We start from the raw sequence: 20,413 nt of genomic DNA on the forward strand, positions 1-20,413 counted from the left end.
GACATTTATTTTCACCTTGCAGGGACATTAATTCAGGGTTGGGTTCAAGGTAGGATTTCACAAATAATGTACTTGCTGGTGTGCATGAAAAGCAAACGCAGTGTCCTCAGAGTGTGCGCATTGAATATTTAGCATTCCAACCGTGCCTGTCACAGCAGAATTGGCAATCGCTTTTATTAATTGAGCTGGTACATGCATGAGAACGTCCCGTTCTGTTTATAAAAACGGAAATATTAAAAATCTTTTCAAAAGCGCAGCACAGGTACACAGACGGCTTTCATATTCTTTTTGGTATTCTCTTTGGCGTGTGTCTTTACCACCGTCCTCTGAATAGATCAGGCTACCAGCTTTCAGTCTCCTTCATCAATCACAGTGATGATTCTGTGAGAAAGGAGAGATAAAAAGCCAACTGGAGCCTGTCAGGGCCATGTGAGCAGAGGACGCCGATGCCTCATTTAGACAGCAGGTCTGAAGTGACTGCTTCCCCAGACAGGAGGACAAGAAAGAGTTCACCTGCATTAAATAAAATAAATAAAAAAAAGTTGTGCTTGTGTAGTGGCAAAAAGAGATGCGAGAGGACAGCAAGCATCACTCTGATCTCATCTAGATGGATACAAGTGAGATTAAGACTGACAAAAAGGACAAAGTTACACAGTCCTCTCGACTCGAGTGCATTCAGAGGACATTCTTTTCTCCCGCAGTGTTTTCTGTTGAGCAATTTCAGGATGCGTTTGTTTTTTTTTCATATGGTGCGCTACCGCTTAGAAACAATTTAAAAGTTTGATTGATTTTCTTCTCACTCTCTCTACTTGTGGTTTTGTTGTCTTTGTTTCCAACGCAGCGTGGAAGAAGGTGAAATAAAAACATCTTCAAAGCAAATCGGCTTCACCATAGCAACACTATTGATCAAACCTCCTGGGTCTTCGCAGAAATCCATCGCTCATGTCAATTCCGCCAGTATTAAGACTTCAGCAGCTACTCAATGTCTTCAATCGACACAAATGATATTTTAGGGTCAGGCCGTCAAATCTACAATCGCCATTTTGCTTCCTTGATGGTTCACTTATTACAGGGGGGAGTCACCCAATGACCTCAGCTTAGCCATTGAGATGAAAACTGCAAGTGGGCTAAATGAGGACAGCTCAGGGAATCGACATCGTCTGCATGCTGCAAGTGTGAAGGAGGAGATTTACACTCAAAGTTCATTCCGAGTTTATTAGCATCGGACCTTTACAGTAAAGCCCAAAAGTGATTCATATACTGGACAGATTTAGTGAGCCCCAAGTGGGATTCTGGTTTTTGTTTGTTGAATGTCTACTGCCTGGAAAAATGAATAGGAACGGACCATAAAACTGTTGTGTTGGGAAATTATTCCCCATGTAGCACTTAAAAAAAAAAAAAAAAAAAAAAAAAAAAAAAAAAAAAATCACATATAGAACAGTTTTGAGGAAAGACGCCATTTTGCATCATTCTAAAGCATCTTTATATCTATACTGCAGTTAGCCCACAAGGACCACATGAGTAGCACGCATGAAAATAGCTAAAAACAAAAACAAAACAAAACAAATAGCTAACAAGTGATGTTTTCGAAATGTTTGGTGACCCAAGTTCAGAAAGACTTCAGGAACTTCTATATATATATGAGAGGGGATGAAGAATTTTGGACAATGAAGTTTTTGGTAAAAAAAAAAAAAAAAAAAATTAAATGACAAAAAAATGAAAAAAGTGAATTGTTGTTTTTATTGATTACCTGTATCTTCTTAAAAGGGAAGTCAAATTTTAAAAAGAAATATATGTATAATATGTTGTATGCACCCCCACAAGTCCAAAAACGGCATCTATGATGAATATTGTGTTCGTGGATTATAAAATTAAGCAGAATAATTAATCATCAGTTTTTATCCATCCCTTGGGGCGACCATTTTGTCACTTGCTCTCGACTGAAAATGACATCGCACTGCCGAAGGGTTCAGGTAACAACCAATCACGGCTCACCTATTTCCTGGATTTTGTTCATGTGATGTTTGCAACCTTTGGCACTATAATGTTATACAATAATATGTTCTATTTCTTCCGCTAGTCTAAACATGACATTCTGATTAATATTGTGTTTGTCTAATATGAGTTTGGGGGGGAATCCACCCATCTTTCAGGGGGTGGCCATTTTGTCACTGTCAACACTGTTGACACTTTGCTGTCGACTGAAAATGACATCACAGTGCCCAATGGTTCGGTTTGTGAATGTCACATGACCAGACCCAGAAATCAGATGAAGCCTTAGATGAACTATGATTGGTCAGTACCTGAGCAACGGTGATGTCAATTTCAGATGACTGCAAGTGGCAAAATGGCCGCCTCTTGTAAAAACGGATGGATTTTGCAACTTGATTCGTATTTTACAAAAAAAAAAATCAATATTAATCAGAATTCCGTGTGTAGACTAGTGGAGGCGCACCGAACATATTATTGTCAATTAATGTTAACGTTTTCGCCACATTTTTGTCATTACAATAGTAAAGAAATCCATTCAATATACACAAATTCACTCGAAGTCAGAATTTGTTCAGCCTTGAATACTTTTAGGTTTAACTATATAATTTTTTAATTCTCATTGAAATAGTCAACAACAATGACTTCCACATTTTGCTTGATATTCAATATTGTAAAAGGAACCGACTGATAGTGCTTTTCAACACATGCACTTTAAGTCTTTGGCTTGTGATCATTTGATATGTGGCTGCATTGCTCTTGAGAACACTCCAAGAAACAAAACATGACATGACACGAGAAAGAACAAACCCCGTGAGAGCCGAGCAAAAGTATGGGGGGAATAAATTAAAACCATGCGTGGCTCTCTCCTTTCAAGTCGCATGTTAATGTTTCATAGACGCATCAAAGTATAACTCCAGGGTTTTACCAACTTCAAACTATTTTTTGAAAAAATTGATTTTTTTCCAGTGAGTTGAGTTTGACAGCTGCGGTTTGAATCCTCCGCCTAATTGTCCAGCCAATTGAGCCACAAAAGCCCAGAGGATGAATTTTGTGGATTTGCCTGGGGAAGAAAACAAAACAAAAAACAGTGGCACTAAAAGCATGTTAAGCACTATGATGGTCACTTTCCGCTAAACAACCATTTGCAGTCCAACCCATCATCATGTTTCTAATTGAACAGAAGCGCTACAGTGAGCAACAACAGCAAATCACAAGTAGTAACACTACAGGCTCTGTTTTAGAGGCAAATCCGGCACGGAGCTCAGTGCAAATCTGCGTGGAGGTGGGTTAGACCAGGTGTTGGTAAATTTCACAAGCCGGAATATTGAAATAATGGCATTTTATGCCATTGTGAGCGTGAACACAGTTGACTCCATTAGCTGCTAATCAAAGTGGCTCCTTTTGATGGCTCCTCTCAGTCACTACTAATGTGGTGAACGAAACATCTCGCATGGAGACATCTGTAAGCGGAAAAGGACGCAGCCATCCGCACGTGATCGGAGGTTTATCACTGTGCTTGGCCGATGTGACAACAGACAACGTACATAAACGGGCAATCTGCTGATGACTTAAATATGTCCGCAGACCTGAAGAATCTATCCCCATGCCCAACCATAATGATTATAATAATAATAATAATAGTAATAATATGTTAATTTTACGGGTGTGCAATTATTCAAAATTCAATTACAATTTCAATTATTACACTCCACAATTACAAAATCAGCATAATCGTTAAAAAAAGATTATTAATACTCATTTTTGAGTTGTTTAAAATTTGTACCTTTTTTAAATTTTAACTAATTAATTACTACTATAATTTTAATTTTACTACTAATAACTAATGTAATAAATTTTGTTTCATCCAAAAGGAACTTGTAGTGTTTCAAAGAATTTTATTTGTCATAACATTGTTTTTTTAATAAATAAATAAATAATAATAATAATAACTATTATTATTATTATTATTATTATTATTATTATTATTATTATTATTATTATTATTATCATTATTATTATTATAAATTCTGTTTGGTCCAAAAGAACTTACGAAAAATAGAAACACCATAATTATAAGTGTTTCTACTTTTTTTAATTGGTCTTAATATTTTTAAATGCTTAAACATTTTCCTGTTTTGTACCAAAAAATAATCGTTTGAACGATCGTGATTTCAATTATTGCCAAAATAATCGTGATTAATATTTTTCCCATAATTGAGCAGCCGTAGTTAATTCATACAATAATTCAGAGGGTTTGACGCCTTCTGTTGTCATATTTCTGAAAAAAATACCGTGCCGTCAAATTCATCAAAATCACATTAGACGACCTGCGCCACTGTTTAGACGTAGTCCGAGTAGGTGACAGGTGTAACTTTAGACTGACTTTCTGCCACCAAACTGTCATTCTGCTGGGCGTATCTTTCAAGGACACACCCTCACTCGGTCGGAACATCCAACATGGCGCGGAGCGGTCAGCCAAATTGGCAAAAAACAGACCGGCCAGCATTCCCGCCCTCCGACTCTCGGTCCTCGCAGAAGTGTGTGCATTTGCAACGGCATCCGTGTGATATTTCAAGCCATTAGATATTTTGTTCTATGGAGATGTGTTTTAAATAATTAATCGGCTGTACTGGAGCCCTGCTGCGGTTCTCATTCCACTGCAGCAGTGCGCTCCCTCAGCCAACAGGCACAAGAGATATGCACACACAAACAAACGCTAACGCTCTTTGAAATCACTGGTGCAAACTCATTTCATTTACTCGCAATGATAGCGCCCAGTTAGGGTGCCAACAGTTGGAGTGAAAACGGACAAGTGAGCGCCTCCATTCTCAAGTTGATAAAAGCAAGGTGGATTACCCATCAATCATAGCAATGTGGTTGAAAATACTTGGTTTCAAAAACCTGCAGCTTTTCGAGCACAAGAGGTCCTTGCAATCGCGTGCAATTACGTAAAGTGGGGCTGCGTCTGACTTAGCAAATGTATTTCAGATCTGAATTTTACAAATGGTGCGACTGAATGTGAGGTCGATGACGAGATGAGGCCGGTAGTTGCTTCCAGCGATCCCTGCGGCGCTTCCGTTGCCGTTTCACAACAAAGGCAACATGCTGGGCACAACTAATCATCACTCGCCTTTGATTGAAGGGAGGATGGATTCAACGTGACCAAACCCAAATATTACCCGGCACGAAAATGTCTGAAAGATTGCCTCAAACTACCAACAAGTCACACTGCAGACAAATAATATGGGCAGATTTTAGTGCGCTCGTAAAAAAGCAACATAAAAACAACCAATTCTCCCTTCTGCATGGCAGTGACTCCACATGTTACCTTTTTAGCACATTTCCAAATTAAAGCAGGAAGAAATTAACTTCTGCCATTAATCTTGGAAAGACCATTACTGGATGTCAGTGCCATTAGCTATGTTATGCTAATGTTGTTCTTTCACAAAATAGCCTTTCATTTATCTGACTGACTGCGACGTTGGCGCCATTGCAAGTCTCGATGCATTTCCTCTTGATGAAGACAGCACAGTGGGGCCTTGAGATACAGTACAGGTGGCCTCGCTCGGGAATTTTTCGCACTACGAGCAAAAATGGCGAGCAAAAATGGCGATCAAAAATGAAAGATGTGAACTAGTCTGTACGGTGGCAGTGAATGCAACTCAACTCACAAGTAGTGTTGTTCCGATACCATTTTTTGGCTCCCGATACCGATACCCAGCTTTGCAGTATCGGCCGATACCATACCGATACTTGAGGTTTTTTTTTTCCTCAACATGAAAAAGCTGTCCTGCTATTGGTTCAGAGCATTCAAGGGCCAATAGGATATCTTAGATAAGCATGCAGTGAATATGTCACATACCAGTGAATGTCGTGCACCAGCAAGACACAAGATACTGCATCCAAAATCCTATATTAGCGTTGGAATTAATGGTATCGGCATGTTACTTGTGAGTAGTCACCGATACCGATACCACTGGTTTAATGCTGTATCGGCACCTCTGCCGATACAAGTATCGGTATCGGAACAACACTACTCACAAGCATGACAAGCAGCAGTTTGGCATGCAGTCAACAATTGTTCAAAAAAGAAGCTTCAAGCTGTGTCAGGCAAATCCCAGCTGAGGTTTATTGTCAAATAGTGCTGTAACTATTATTTTATTAGTTGATTAATTAATCTTTTTTTTTTTAATTAATTTCCTTCCCTCTATTCTAAAATAGGAAATTATTACAAATTGACAGTGCAGAAATGCTGAAACATAAAGTGATTCTGATTCAGTTACTGGTTTGGTTTGCAACGTTGGTGTGCCCAAAAAAAATAATAATAAAAATAAAATAAAAATAGAAAAACGTTAATTGTTATTTTCCAAAGTAAAAGCAAATGTTTGCAAATACCCATCCATCCATTTTCTTGACCGCTTATTCCTCTCAAGGGTCGCGGGGGGTGCTGGAGCCTATCTCAGCTAGCTCTGGGCAGTAGGCGGGGGACACCCTGGACCGGTTGCCAGCCAATCGCAGAGTTTGCAAATATATTATTTTGATTCAACACAAAGATAATCTGTCTGCTTTCATGGAGGAAATCAGAATATTTACTTAACTATTAAGAGAGAGATTTGGACAATTTTCAGTTAAACAATTAATCTTATTGATCTATCAATTACTTGATCATTGTAAAATAAAAAAAGATTACTTGTTGCACCTCTACTTTTAAAATAACATAAAACAAAGAATTACATGTGTGTTTACAACAAAACCACTTCCACTAGCTTAATGCTAACACACTGCAAAACACAATAGGCGGGCTAACAATAGCAGCTACTATGTGGTGGTGGTGTTATAAAGATATGAAGCACAAATTGTTTCAATTCTATGTATGTTCTTACTATATCTTTTATTAAGTGCAATATTACACAATGCCAGTCTCGATCTTAAAAAACACAATACAAAAAGTGGTGTTGTTTTTCTTTTGGGGAGGCTGCAACAGATGAATGACATTTCAATTCATTTCAATGCAGGAGAGCTTTGAGTTCAGAATGTGGTCACAGAACGTATTCAGCTTGTATCTCAAGGCACCACCATATTTGATGTCATTTGTTTGTTGTAAAATCATGAGAGAACACTGCACAACTTTTAATGCCAACTCGTAGTCAAGTGATTAATAAAGATGGCCAGTGAGGTGAAAATAAGAACAATAAAAACAACATTTTAATGTGTATAATAAAGAATAAAGAAGCATATGTTTATGAGAAAAGCACTTTATAGTTGTTTTGGACTACATTGTTCTTACTACTTGGTAATTAGCAGTCTGGTCGTAATGATAATTTTATATAGTCTGCTCTTGTTTTCTCATATGCAAATTTCCCACCTATAGGACTAATTATCTGATCTTGCAGCCTCTTATGAATGTTATTATTATTGCTGCACTTCTGTGTCCAAAAAGATTTCAGGACTTTGGTGATAAATGCATTTTATCCGATTTATGAAACAAATACAGACTAACATCTGGATAACATCACTTGAAAGTTGTGAATTTCTTCTGAGCACATTTCTCCTCAAACCGTCTGTTTTTAAAAACAATTTCAAAACGTGTTGCAAGTCTGATGAAAAATTTCACGTCAGAGAATTTTGCAAACATATCAAAGTGGCTTCCGACATCCAAATAATTCATCACTGCGCATGTTGCCGCTTTTGATCATCTTTATGTATGAAGCTGATAAATATCTGCCATGTTAACAAGTCTTTTTCTGCTCTCCCACACTGTTCCCTCTCTCACTGTAGGAAGGGAGGAAAAAAAATCAAGTCTGGCTGAACATATAGCTGAAATTAACTTGGCGCCGTTTGTTACGCACTAATGAGGAAAAGCAGCACACAAGATGGATGGATGGATGGATGGATGGATTGATGGATGGATGGATGGATGGATGGATGGATGGATGGATGGATGGATGGATGGATGACTCATATCTCAAGGCGCCACTGTATAAGCATCTTCCATAAAATGGGAAGTTCTCTCTTTCTGTTTCAACGTCTTGCATGAGTTTGCCGATTACGCAAGCAGTGATTTCCATGAAAATGTGAAGAATGGGTGGGGGCCCTGCCAAAGATAACATCTGATTTTTGTTGTTGCTGTTGCTGCAAACTTTCTGTCCTCTTTTTCTCAGCACACAACTATAAGTCTTAATGATCAACTTTTGCCATCTGCAGATAATAATTATCTGGCAGCGAACAGATTTCGCAGCCGATCCAAACTACAGCATTGTCCGGCCTTGGTGGAGGTCAGCGCTCTGCTGAGTGTCATTATTCTATAATAAGCATCTACTGTATGTCTCGACTCTCTTGCCACTCCAAGAATTCTCTTGCGGATTTGGCCCGTGCTCAGGACGAGTCGGCCTGTCAGGTGCCATCCATCAGCGGGCTGGAGCGGGACTCCCTGCAACAGGAGCTGTTCGTTCAGCACCGCAGCGGAGTGAGCAACACTCCTACAGTGGAAAAACAGGGGTGTGCAAACGTTTGCCACCGAGGGCCTAAAACACGTCCTGTGTGGAAGTTAACGCGGGACTGGCCAGCAAAGGTGCAACAGTTGTGAGGATGTGCACCACAGACATGTTAATGACCCGCTTCTGTGAGTTGTATCCAACATCAGGTATCGTATTCAATTCAAAAACACTTTATTTGTCCCTGAGGGGCAATTCAATGGCATACGAGCAAGTAAAAAAAAAAAAAAAAAAAAAAAAACAGGCATTAAACCAATAAACATAAAAAACATACATAATAAATAATATAGCTAAAAACCATTCCAGCTAACTAACAATTCGGAATAACAATAAAAAATAAAAAATACAAATTTAAAAAAAGAAAGAAAGTGCTCTGTGCGTCACACTAAAGTGCTACATGCGTTCCGTCGGTCAGTCTGTCGCATCAGGGTCGATATCGCCCTTATGTAAGGTATCGAGTATTCACGGAGGCTAGCGAGTGATACTTAAGGCTAGGGATGTTCGATACCACTTTTTTTCAGACCGATACCGATACTCAGACACTCAGTACTCACCAATACCGATACCAACTGCCGATACCAGTAGTACATTTTCACTAAAAGATATTTTTAAACAAATATAGTTCCTTTAATTTTGACACAAAAAAACGGCACAGTCACTCTTCAATAGTCTTAACGCTCAAAATAACACACAAAAATGCTCTTTTAGTTTAAGATTCACAATTTTGAAGTATTTTCAAACCGGTGAAGTTTTGGTGAAAACTTAACGTCTTCCCCCTCTGCCATCGGTCGCTTGTACTCGTCTGCGTCACGAGTACTCGAGTACTTGAAAAAAGGCTGGTATCGGCCCGATACCGATACCTGGTATCGGTACTCGCCCATCCCTACTTAAGGCACAAAAATCTGAACTTGACCCACCTATGGCTGACACTATCAAATATATTTAGAATTGATTATTCTTGCAATTATTCCATCAATTAAACAAGTAATCTGATGAAATTTTACTTTGCATTAAAGTATATTGTAAAACTACTCTTCCCAAGTGGTGTTTACTAATGAATTATTGTTTCTTATTTTGTATTGCTGAGTGATTAAAAAAAATAAACAACAACAATTACACATCAATTGAACAATATCACATGAGAGGAAACCTTTTGAAATGATTCAGTCACTGGTTTTGTCATCATTTTCCAAAATAAACAAATATTAAAAAATGTCTAATTTGGATGAAACACAAAAGATAATCAGTCTTCTTTCACAAAGGACAACAGATATTAAAAAAATAATTACAGTTGCGAGATTAAAACTTGAGAATTTGGACAAACTTAAGTTAATGGCTCTAAATGACTACTTGATTATTAAAGTAGTTGTCAAGTAATTGATTACTTGTCGATTAATCAACTCATTTGGACAGCTCTAGTTGGAGCTGAACGGCAGTTTAACACATCGGTCAATAATCATCATCAGCGTCAGAAAGCTCTTGGTTCATAATGTTTTGTCATTGTTTGAAATGAAATTTGAGGTATTCAATGTACAAGAGTTACTTGGTAATTGTGATCCTGTCACTATCATTAATCATATTTTGTTCATAACATTAAGGGAAAACATCATTTTTTTTATTGTATTATTTTTCAAAAACAATAATCTAATCTAATCAATCTAAACATGAACTTATGAATAAATGCTAAATGACAAAACAATCAAATTTATCATGATGATCCTCATCTCCAATATTTGCTGTACTTCTGTCGACATGACTCGTGCTCATCAGTTTGCTTGGTATTTAGGCATCTTAATAACCAGCCAGCTTAACCACATGTTCGCCCCCTGGTGGTCGGATGAGGAAGGTGCTTGATTAGATCTGCAGCTGAGTCTGCATTTTAAATACAAATATAGCAGGCAATCAGGTTGATTGAATCGTGGCAGCCAAAATTGTGATCGTGATTAAAATTCAATTAATTGTGCGGCGCTGGAAGCCACACATTTTTTTCCCCCTCATCAAAACCACCAGAGACGAGAAAACAAATCAAAACGAACATCAAGACAGATGAATCTTTTTTGAAGTACGTCTCCCCCACACTTTGAAGTTTTCAACCAGTGATTCCCAACTGTTATGATGCGCCACATTGGTGAGTCATCAGAGGAATTATCCAACCATCCACTTTGTATACCGCTTGTCCTCATTAGGGTGGTGGGTGACATTCCATCATCATCATCATCATCATCATCATCATCATCATCATCATCATCATCACTACCAACATCATCCTATTCATCATGATAGGCAGGGTAGGGCAGAAACCCAAGCATTGGGCCCCAAGCTGAAGGGGGCCCACTGAAACGACATCACGCTCACTATTGTTGGTAGCTCGCAGCCAACCTGAGTAAAAGTAAGCAACAACACAACTGGATACCCCCATAACTGGCAACTGGCATAAACTGGTGTGACTTCGCACACAAGCAAAAACGTATTGTGTTTACAATCATCTCTTTGACTCACACATTTATTAGATAAACAGAATCTAACATACCGTGTGCGCCTTGTTACTTATTAGTAGATACATTCAAAATAAATTTGATCACAAGACAATGTTGAGGTATTTCTCGTTCTAGTATTGGTGACTACCTGGCAAATTGCTACTTTTTCTGAGTCGAGTTTGTTGCCACCATACGGCGCAAATATCTCAAGTTTTTGCTCATCATATAACGATGCGTGGAAAATCGATTTAAATTGCTTAAAATATGCATTGATTTGAAAATAGTTTCCTTTTTTTATAGAGTTACCGTTTTGTAACAAGGACAAAATGCAGATGTTAACATCTTTTTGGTTAAAAAGGAGTCATTCATTAAAAAAAAAAATAATAATAATCTAATTGAAACTGGAACTGAAAATCAAAAATGTTATTGAATCGGGGCATGAGTGAATCGTTACATCCCTACTGGCAAGGGCAAGCAAAATAAATTTGGACAAATAGTGTATATCGAATACAAATACTATTATCAAGTGATAAAACATATTTGTTTTTGCTGCATGGTCCTTCTTGCTTTGGGCCCCCAGGAGGTGCAGAATCGCCCCTCTGAGCATGCAGGTTTGACTTTTTTGTTTGTTTTGTTGTACCAACGTTTCATTTGCACCACCAAAGCCCGCGAAAGGCGGTTTCCATGCAAACGTGTACTCTGCACTTGCCTGGAAGAGGCGTAGGATGTTGGCCACCATGATCGATACCGAGCTCGCCGAGGCTCCGATGACTCCCACCACTTTTTCAGGCTTGACGAAAACCGGCGGCTCCCCGTTGGTGCACCTCACATCCGACGTGTCCTTGGTGATGAGGGCCTGCACGAAAGTTAGAGACTGCTCCAGCGCGTACGTATCCCTCGAACAAGTGTCCAGCACGCGAGCGCCCAGGGTGATGTTGGGCAAGAGTTGCTCGTCCTGGTTGATCTGGTCCAGAGCGTACATCATGGCTTCGAGCCGCTGGATGCCGTTCTCCTTCTTCAGGTCCCCGCACGGCGCCCCGTCCACCCCCCTGGCGTGCACCGGGAAAAGTCCGCCGAGGGTCAAGTGGCCCTCGGTCCGGATCGAATGCGGCGCGTACGTCTCCTGAGCCAGCGCCACATCCAGCGCGGTCCGCAGGAGGCAAAGCAACCTCCACGCGCAGCCCAGCTCGGCCAGCAGAAGGCGTCGAGCCATGTTCGAACTTTCAACAAATCGACAGATGAAGGCTGAGATCAACGAACAAGTTTGCTCAGGGCGAAGCCATCGTCGGCTCGCTCGTCACCGCGGAGGAGATTCAACAAGCTGGGCAAGACTGCAAGCAAGACGCGGTCCGTGCTCGAGGCTCGCTGCGCCCCATCGCCTCCTCGCCGCCAGCTTGTTGAATGGCGAAATTCACTTGGTTTCCCAATGCAAAAAAAATACGACCTCGCGAAAAAAAACAACAACAAGTCAGCGCAGGCAGGGAAGAGCAGCAGATGCGATCAGTACTTGAAGCTGAGCTCCGGCAGAAGTCGGTGACATTCTTGTTGTGGAGCAACTCGTGCACGGAGGTGCATCATCTCCTCCGCTTCCCACTGGCTCCAGACAGCCGAGGGAGGGGAGAGAAGAAAAAAAAAAAAAAAAAGCAAGAAAGAAAAGACGAGTGCGCGCTCGCGACGTCCACTGAGCGGCGGGAAAAGAAAAATGCAGCTAATTAAAGCTTTCCTCCGTCGCTGCAACCGGTCGCGAATGAGTCACAGGCAGCCTTGCAGTTTGCACCCCCCCCCCCTTTTTTTTTTTTTTTCTTTTCCCACGGAGGACGTCACTTGGCAATTCAAACGGCGAGTGTAGCCTGTCACTTCATGGGTTTTAGGAAGTAAGCAAACAAGACGACGAGCCGGATAATTGCTCCTCTCGACATGCAATCGCGATCCACACTTCCCCGCCCTCTTTTATTGCCACGCGAGCACGCAAAGTCCATTTGATGCTGACACGCAGCTCGCATTCGAGATGACAATGAGGGCTTGCCTCCATCTCCTCCACTACTTTTCCATTCATTATGGTGTACCTTTAAAGAGAGGAGCGGGGAGGGGAGGGGGTTGGCGTTTGGAGGGGGTCCAGCGTGGTCTCCACGGCAACGCATTTTTCACAAGACATCCCTGATTCATCCTCCACATCCAAACACACATAGTGGATGGAATTAAGCACACCTTTAGGAGCAAGAAGCCCCTCACAAAACGCCATACTCACTAAAAAGTGCACAGATGGTGCTTTTACAAACCTGACCGATTTCCCAGCAATTTCATGCGCAAGCATTAGTCAGGGAGTTTCTTGGCAGAGGCAGCCGGAGCATTCTAAAAAGTAACTGTTATTCAAAGTAGACGGCAAATCCAACGTCTTTGTTGCTCGGGTCTATTTCAGAAGTGTTTCCCAACCATTATCGAGCCAAGAAACCTTGGAAAAATTTCACAGCAAACCAAGCAAAAATATTGGAATAATGACGAACTCGTCTGGATTTCGGTGTCAAATCGATGCGGGCCTTTTAACTGAACATACATCAAACGTACTCGCAGGAAGTCATGACTTGAATGGCGACGCATTTATGTACCTTCTGCCATCTAATAGAAGAGCAATATTCACTATATGTTGCTAGCATAGATCAATCACCAATGACTTATCTGTAATTATCAAATTAACATTAAAATTAAATCTGAATTGTTATCAGTTGTTAAAGTAATCATCCATTTTTTTCATACGCAGTTGAAAATAGGGAAACGTTATTTTATTATTTTGGTACTGCATCAGTTATTTTTAGATTAAAATAACTTGCTTGAACCTCCAGGATCACTTGCAGTACACTGGACAACAGCAGAACACAGCCTGTTTTTTTTCTTTTTCACTTTTGTAAAACTTTTAAAGCCAACGGTGTCATCCATCCATGTTGTGTCTGTCGTAGCAGCTAGTTAGCGCTAAGCTAACCTGGGGGAGGGTTCGCCTCTCCAGTCCAGCTTCTAAGTTTGCAAACCCGCTCTGTGCTAGCTAGGGTGGCGTCAGAGGCCAACAGCAAAGTAACAAGAATGATGTTGATACTTTTGACTAATTGCTTAACATTTTAATTGAATGTTCATCATAGTCGGCAAATCATTCCCATACACGCGCATACAATTCCGAGTGTCGTTCTTTTGTAACATATGTACGTAATACTTGTTGCCATTCAAAAATCCTGTGACGCTAGTACAACGTGACCTCGAATCCCAGCATTTTGATTTGGCATTCCTGCTTCTCAATTTGAGTCACCACTGTAATGATTGTAATCAGTTACTGGTTTGGTACAAGGGACCACTAGACCAATGTGTGTTGTCAAATTTTAGGCCCATTTCTAAGCTGCCTTTCATCTAAAAAAAATAAAAAATTGGAAAAAGTGGTGCACAATGCAACTACACGCTTTCTTGGATGAAAATAACATCTTGGAGGTTTTCCAGTCCGGTTTTAAGAAAATGCATAGCAGAGAGTCAGCCCTGCTACGAGTTTTTAATGACATCCTCCTGGCAAATTACATTAGAGACTATGTATGTCTCGTTCTGTTAGATCTGACTGCAGTGTTTGATACATGAACCACAGTATTCTGTTGGCTCGTTTACAGCACCAGGTGGGCATTGGAGGTAGTGCTCTTGAGTGATTTCGATCCTATTTGGCTGACAGTACAGTCTGTGTTAGCCGAGGGTGCTCCGAGTCCCGCACTGCCTCACTGTCATATGGTGTTCCACAAGGATCTGTACTGGGGCCCCTTACTGTTCTCATTATATTTACTGCCCTTGGGCTCCATCCTAAGAAAGCCAACAGTCTCAAACTTGGGTGTTAGGATGGACAGTGAGTTTAAACTAGACTGGCAAATTGCTGCAGTTGTCAAATCCAGCTTTTTTTCACCTTAGGCTTAGGTAAAGAATCTTCTATCTCAGCAGCACTTAGAAACGGTAATCCATGCCTTTGTTACATCTCGGCTGGATTACTGTAATGCACTTTACTCAGGAATCAGCCAGTCCTCCCTCAAGCGTCTCCAGCTTGTCCAAAATGCTGCGGAACGTCTCCTAACTGGTGCCCGTAAGAGGGAGCACATAACCCCTATCCTGAGTCCATTTTAAAATTCTTTTATTTGTTTTTAAATCTCTAAATAGGGTCAGCAGACCAGACTCAATTGGAGGTACCGAGGACAAAGCTGAGGCTTAGAGCGGATCGAGCCTTTGCAGTTGCAGGTCCCTCCCTCACCTCTCACCTCTTTATCTGCTTTTAAAACCCATCTTAAAACCCATTTGTATTCTTCGGCTTTTGACGCACAATAAGACTTGTTTTGGTGCTTTGTGGTGTCTGCTATAATTTGTGTTATAAATGTGATGTTTGTTTATTTATTTAGTTATTTAATAGTTATTACATTTTTCATTCTTTTACTTACCTACTTCGTTATTAATTTATTGATCTAAATTTTATTCACTTGGATACTGACTTACAATGTTTTGTTTTTTTACTTATCTTACTCTTTGCCTATACTGCATGACCGATTCCTATTTCATGTACAGCAGTTTGTACCTAGCAAAGCTTGTTTTAAAGTGCTTTATAAATAAAGTTGAAAAATGTTGATCTGCAATGTTTCCAAACTAAAAGCAGATGTCTGCAAATGTCTTAAACACAAATATAATCAGTGGGCTTTCAAGGAAAAAAAAAGATTTGCAATTTTAATTTAAATGACTCTAAACAATTAATCCATAATCAAAATAATTATCATTAATTTGACAGTGGCTTTGTTGTCCATTAACTGCTGAAATGACTTGATAACCCCGAATTGAAACAAACCGCATCTAGTCAAGTCATGTTCTTATCGTCTTCCAGAGTCGGTTTCAAAAAAGCTTTGGGGGCTGCCATGTCGTCGTCTCGTAACATTTTGGGCCGATGTCAGAAGATGGAGTAACTAGTTCCCAAAACAAAACAAGAAGCGCGCTGCCAAGTCTTCCACATCGAACAAGCCAAGCGAAACAGGACAAACATGATGTTACTTTGAACTGCTTTCAAGTACGCGCATATCTTGCCGGGCTTGCCAGCCACGCGCTCGTAAATGTTCAATGTCATTGTGACAATTCCACATTTTTTGCTGTTCTCTATCTTTCACAATTACATGATTGATAATAAATTGACTTTGTCAGTTGACAAATTGTACTTTGATCAATACTAAAAGTTGCTTGTGTTTTGATATCACCTGTTTTTGCATTTATTTACTGCTAATATTAGCTCATTTTCTGAATTTCTACTTGTTTGTGGACTGAAACATGATTTGCATATAGAAGACTGCGAAAACAATCGCTATCTTTATGACGTCGCATCATAAATGAAGGAATGCAGTATGGACACGCTTGAAAAAACAGATACAAACTCATCAAAGCTGGAGCATAAAGAGAATAACAATGTCATAACTTGCGTATTGTTATCACTTTTTTTCAAAATAAAATGTGGAATATCTCAAAAACTAGAGCCAAGTCGGGGGAAAAAACGATGTCATTTTTAGATATTTCTTTTCTTGCAAAGTAATACGTGGTCTCCATTAAAAATAATTTTGATGTGAACTGATTTGAGAGAGAGTAACTTTGCTTTTCAGTTCTTTAATTACATATTAAACATTTTTGGTGACATTAACGGAATAAAATATTGAAAATATTTTTGTTTGAGTGGTACCTCAACTTGGAAACTGACTGCCGCACTTTGTGCAGCAATCTGCAAGGCTGAAGTTGTTGAGCAAACAAACGGGAAACATTGAAAGGAGTGTAGGATGAATCGTTTGCTTGATCAGTTTGCTCGGAGTTTCTGTTTTGTAAAAAAACAAAATGACATCTGACCCCATTTTAAAAACATGTTGGTCCCATTCATTTCTTTTCAATTAAAAGATTAGAAAAGGAAATGTAGCACTAATTGAAACACGCATGTCCTATTGACATTACAAGCTTGGATGGCCACATTTCTAATTAATTAAGTTGAATAGAGTCTAATTCAATCTTAATCCTGTCATGCGGTGTATTTATCTCCATTAGCTTCTTGAATATCTTACAACAAGCAAATCATGCAAGGATGCTAACGCCGAGCATGCTAATGTGAGTTGGGGGTGCGCATGGCGCGCGCACTGAGTCAGGATTCATGACACACACGGGGAGAAAGTGTGGGAAGGAGAGTCGTGAGAGGCGAAGGAGGCAGATGGCCTCGTCTAATGCGAGCGCGCCGAGACAGGCGGGCCGGGGGAAAGCGGCGAGCGCCTCCTCCACAAGTGACAGCCGCAGAAACTGGTGTCGCCATGCACAGCACTAATTTCAACGCTCGGACTCGCCGCTTTAACAGCCCCGGCTCCCACTTCCACTGTCAGCTGAAAGGTTACTTTTGAAAAATGGGGCCCTCACCATGATTTAATTCACTGACTAACCTCAGGAAGAAGGGCCTTTCCCCAGGGGAGCCTTTCTGATTTAGAGCAAGATTGCACCTCGGATTGGATCTTGTGTCCGTCTCTTGCCTCACTCTTGCGAATCCGCAAAACATGCGGCCACTGAAAAGATTTCTACTTCGTGTTCTTCATGCAATTACGGAAGCGTGGAAATGCCAATGTGGAGTAAACGTTTTGGACTGGCGAGTACATTCAAACGTATTGGCGAGTACTTTTCGAACGTACTCGCTAATACGCTCAAAAAAACTCGCAAATACGTTTGTATGTAACATAGCATATTTTCCCATAATGCCACTGGGTATAACTTATGCAAGCCCGAGTGAGAAAAGCTCACTTTTGTCACGTGACTTTGCCACTGTGGCATCTTGGGTTGAATGAAATGAAGGTGGTCTCTCCAACTGATGGTTCACTTCCTTTTGTGTGTAAGAGCTACAATATGAATCAATTTTACCTTATTTACTCCATATACTATAAATGAATTACCTTAAAGTATTGCTTCATAGCCTTTAAAATATCTTCTTTGACTACAATTGACATAGTATACAGGACTGTCTCAGAAAATTAGATAATTAGATATTGTGATAAAGTCCATTATTTTCTGTAATGCAATTAAATAAATAAAAATGCCATAATTTCTAGATTCATTACAAATCAGCTGAAATATTGCAAGCCTTTTATTATTTTAATATTGCTGGTTATGGCATTTATTTATTTATTTTACTTGGTCTGAGGAAATATTCTAATATTTTGAGATATGATATTTGAGTTTTGAACATCTGAACATACTCGTAGGGATGGCAGAACTGAAACATTGGAATGATCAAATCATTTGGAACAATTGATTCGGAAAACGAATCGATCTTTTGGAACGTTCATAACACCGCCCCACAGCGACATCTAGTGGCCAATTGTAAAATATCACATTCAAACAGTAGAGCAGTTCACTTGCTGTGAACTGTGATGTTTCGAAACAATTGTGGGCGTTAATACAAAGCAAACCGGAACAGTCATGTGACATTGTCTTTCTGATCCAGACCTCGAAAACCCTGTTTCGATTTTGCCAAGACTACATACTCAAATATACGTTCGGACTCGCCAATCAAAAATGTTTGCACCAAATTGGCAGTTCCACGCCATGTAATGAATTACCGAGGAAACACGGGCAGGTGGAGAGAGGGTGTAATCTTTCTATCAAATATAGACATGAAAACAAACAAACAAAAAAAAGACGGTTTCCATATGCCACAGGTGCAAAACAATTCAATATATCCGCCACGATAGACAATGGTTTCCTATGAGAGGCCAGGGCTTTTGTTTCAAGCCTTCAATAACATGTCTGCTCAATACAGCCTTCTTCCAGTCAATTACGGAGCCGGCACAGAGTGAACAACAAGCAAAGGAACAATAAAAAGTCAAGCTTCAGGACAAGAAGCAATACGCTTTCCTTTTAGGCTGACGTTGGCCACAATGGGGTCTGTCTGTCAAATTAATTAACCCGGAAACCCGTTTAATTCCCCGACTCCAATGAAAGGCCCGTCGGATCCGCGGGAACAAAATAACTCCACAGCAGAAGGTAATTGCACGTCCAGTTGATTTGTTGGAAAGCATACCGAGCGCCAACCTGGAGTGGCGCATATTCCGCGCGCTGCGAGGTGAGGTGTTAATGTTAGATCAATGCGGGGCCAATGTTGCATTAGCAACGTGAAGGTCAGCTACTTGCCGGACCCCTGCGTCTCATTGCGCGCCATCTGCTCTGCAACAATCCAATAAATTAGGCTCTGTTTTGATTCATCTCCGTCAGCGGATTCGGCGGCTCGCCGAGGGGTGGGGTGGGCGAAAGAAAGAAAAGGTAGAAAACAAGAGAGTAATTTTACAGCCGCGCGGAATGCTTCCCTCCCGTGTTGCTCATTCCAAAGACAATGCAGGTCCAGAGCAGAAAGGACAATGGACTCTCCATGCTCTAATTATGACCTAATCCATCTGTCATACCTGCGCCACTCTAATTGCGTTTCTGTATGGGCGACGCTGTGAGCTCAATATCCATTGACACGCTGAAATACACGACAGACAGACGAATTATGCACGAGTGACCGGTGGCATACAAAAAGACAGCAGGGCTTTCCTTCTCGTGGTTTGCACTGAGTCACACCTGCTTGCCAGGAACCGGTTTGCAAACACAATATCGCAAAAAAAGCGAGTACAACCCTCATATTTCGGTAGATATTTAATGAGATCTTTTCATCGGACAACATTGAAGAAATGACAATTTGACACTGAGACATTGTAATATAACGAGTCATATGATACTGGGGAAGGAAAAGAACCATATGCTCAATTTGGATATTTTCACTTTTGTTGTCAGTGGTTTTCGTTGTATTTTGTGTTCTTATCGGAACAACTGTTTTATACGCTGTACACTGTTCACTTAGCATTGTGTCAAAGTGTCACTTCTTCACTATACTACGACACCGTGTTAAATATCTGCAGAAATGTGGTGTGTGCTCACTTTTGTGAGCGATATTTGATTGATCTCTGAAAAATTCGTAAGTTGGGTCACTCAGGCTAACAGATCAAGAGAAAGAGAACCGAGCTCTCACTAATTGCAACGACTACTTTCAACTTCGTGGGCAATGGTGGCTTGTATATTTAAATTGGAGCTAAACCGCCATATTTGTAAGCAAGAATACACTGTTAAGGTTAACGGAACCCACCAACCCCTTGACCCTGAAATAACTAAAGTTTCATTAATACGAACAAATAAAAACAAAAATGCTTTTGAAAAACAAAAGCTAAAGCTGCATTTTACGTTTATAAATCTAACAAAAACGATTATTATCGAGAAAATGTCCTTTGTTTTCATCTTTGCCAATTAATTTAATACATGAGCCTTTGGTGTAGGTTGATTTTAAATGTATTTATTTCAGTATTACAACATGGCCGTTAGGTGGAAGAAGGAAGGGAGGAACAGTTTTCTGCG

The 20,413-nt window shown here is 40.2% G+C and overlaps 1 protein-coding gene across 1 annotated transcript in view; it reads right to left on the minus strand.

Moving 5' to 3' along the window:
* Positions 1-13,006, minus strand: part of LOC144013980 (metabotropic glutamate receptor 7-like) — a 159,791-nt gene extending 146,785 nt beyond the window's left edge. Inside the window, exon 1 of the mRNA XM_077513428.1 lies at positions 11,673-13,006. Coding sequence (XP_077369554.1) covers positions 11,673-12,176 — 504 coding nt within the window. The 5' untranslated portion in view covers positions 12,177-13,006. The remainder of the gene's footprint in view (positions 1-11,672) is intronic.
* Between the last annotated feature and the right edge of the window lie 7,407 nt (positions 13,007-20,413).

Source organism: Festucalex cinctus, chromosome 2 (genome assembly GCF_051991245.1).
Source record: "Festucalex cinctus isolate MCC-2025b chromosome 2, RoL_Fcin_1.0, whole genome shotgun sequence".
Taxonomy (NCBI): domain Eukaryota; kingdom Metazoa; phylum Chordata; class Actinopteri; order Syngnathiformes; family Syngnathidae; genus Festucalex; species Festucalex cinctus.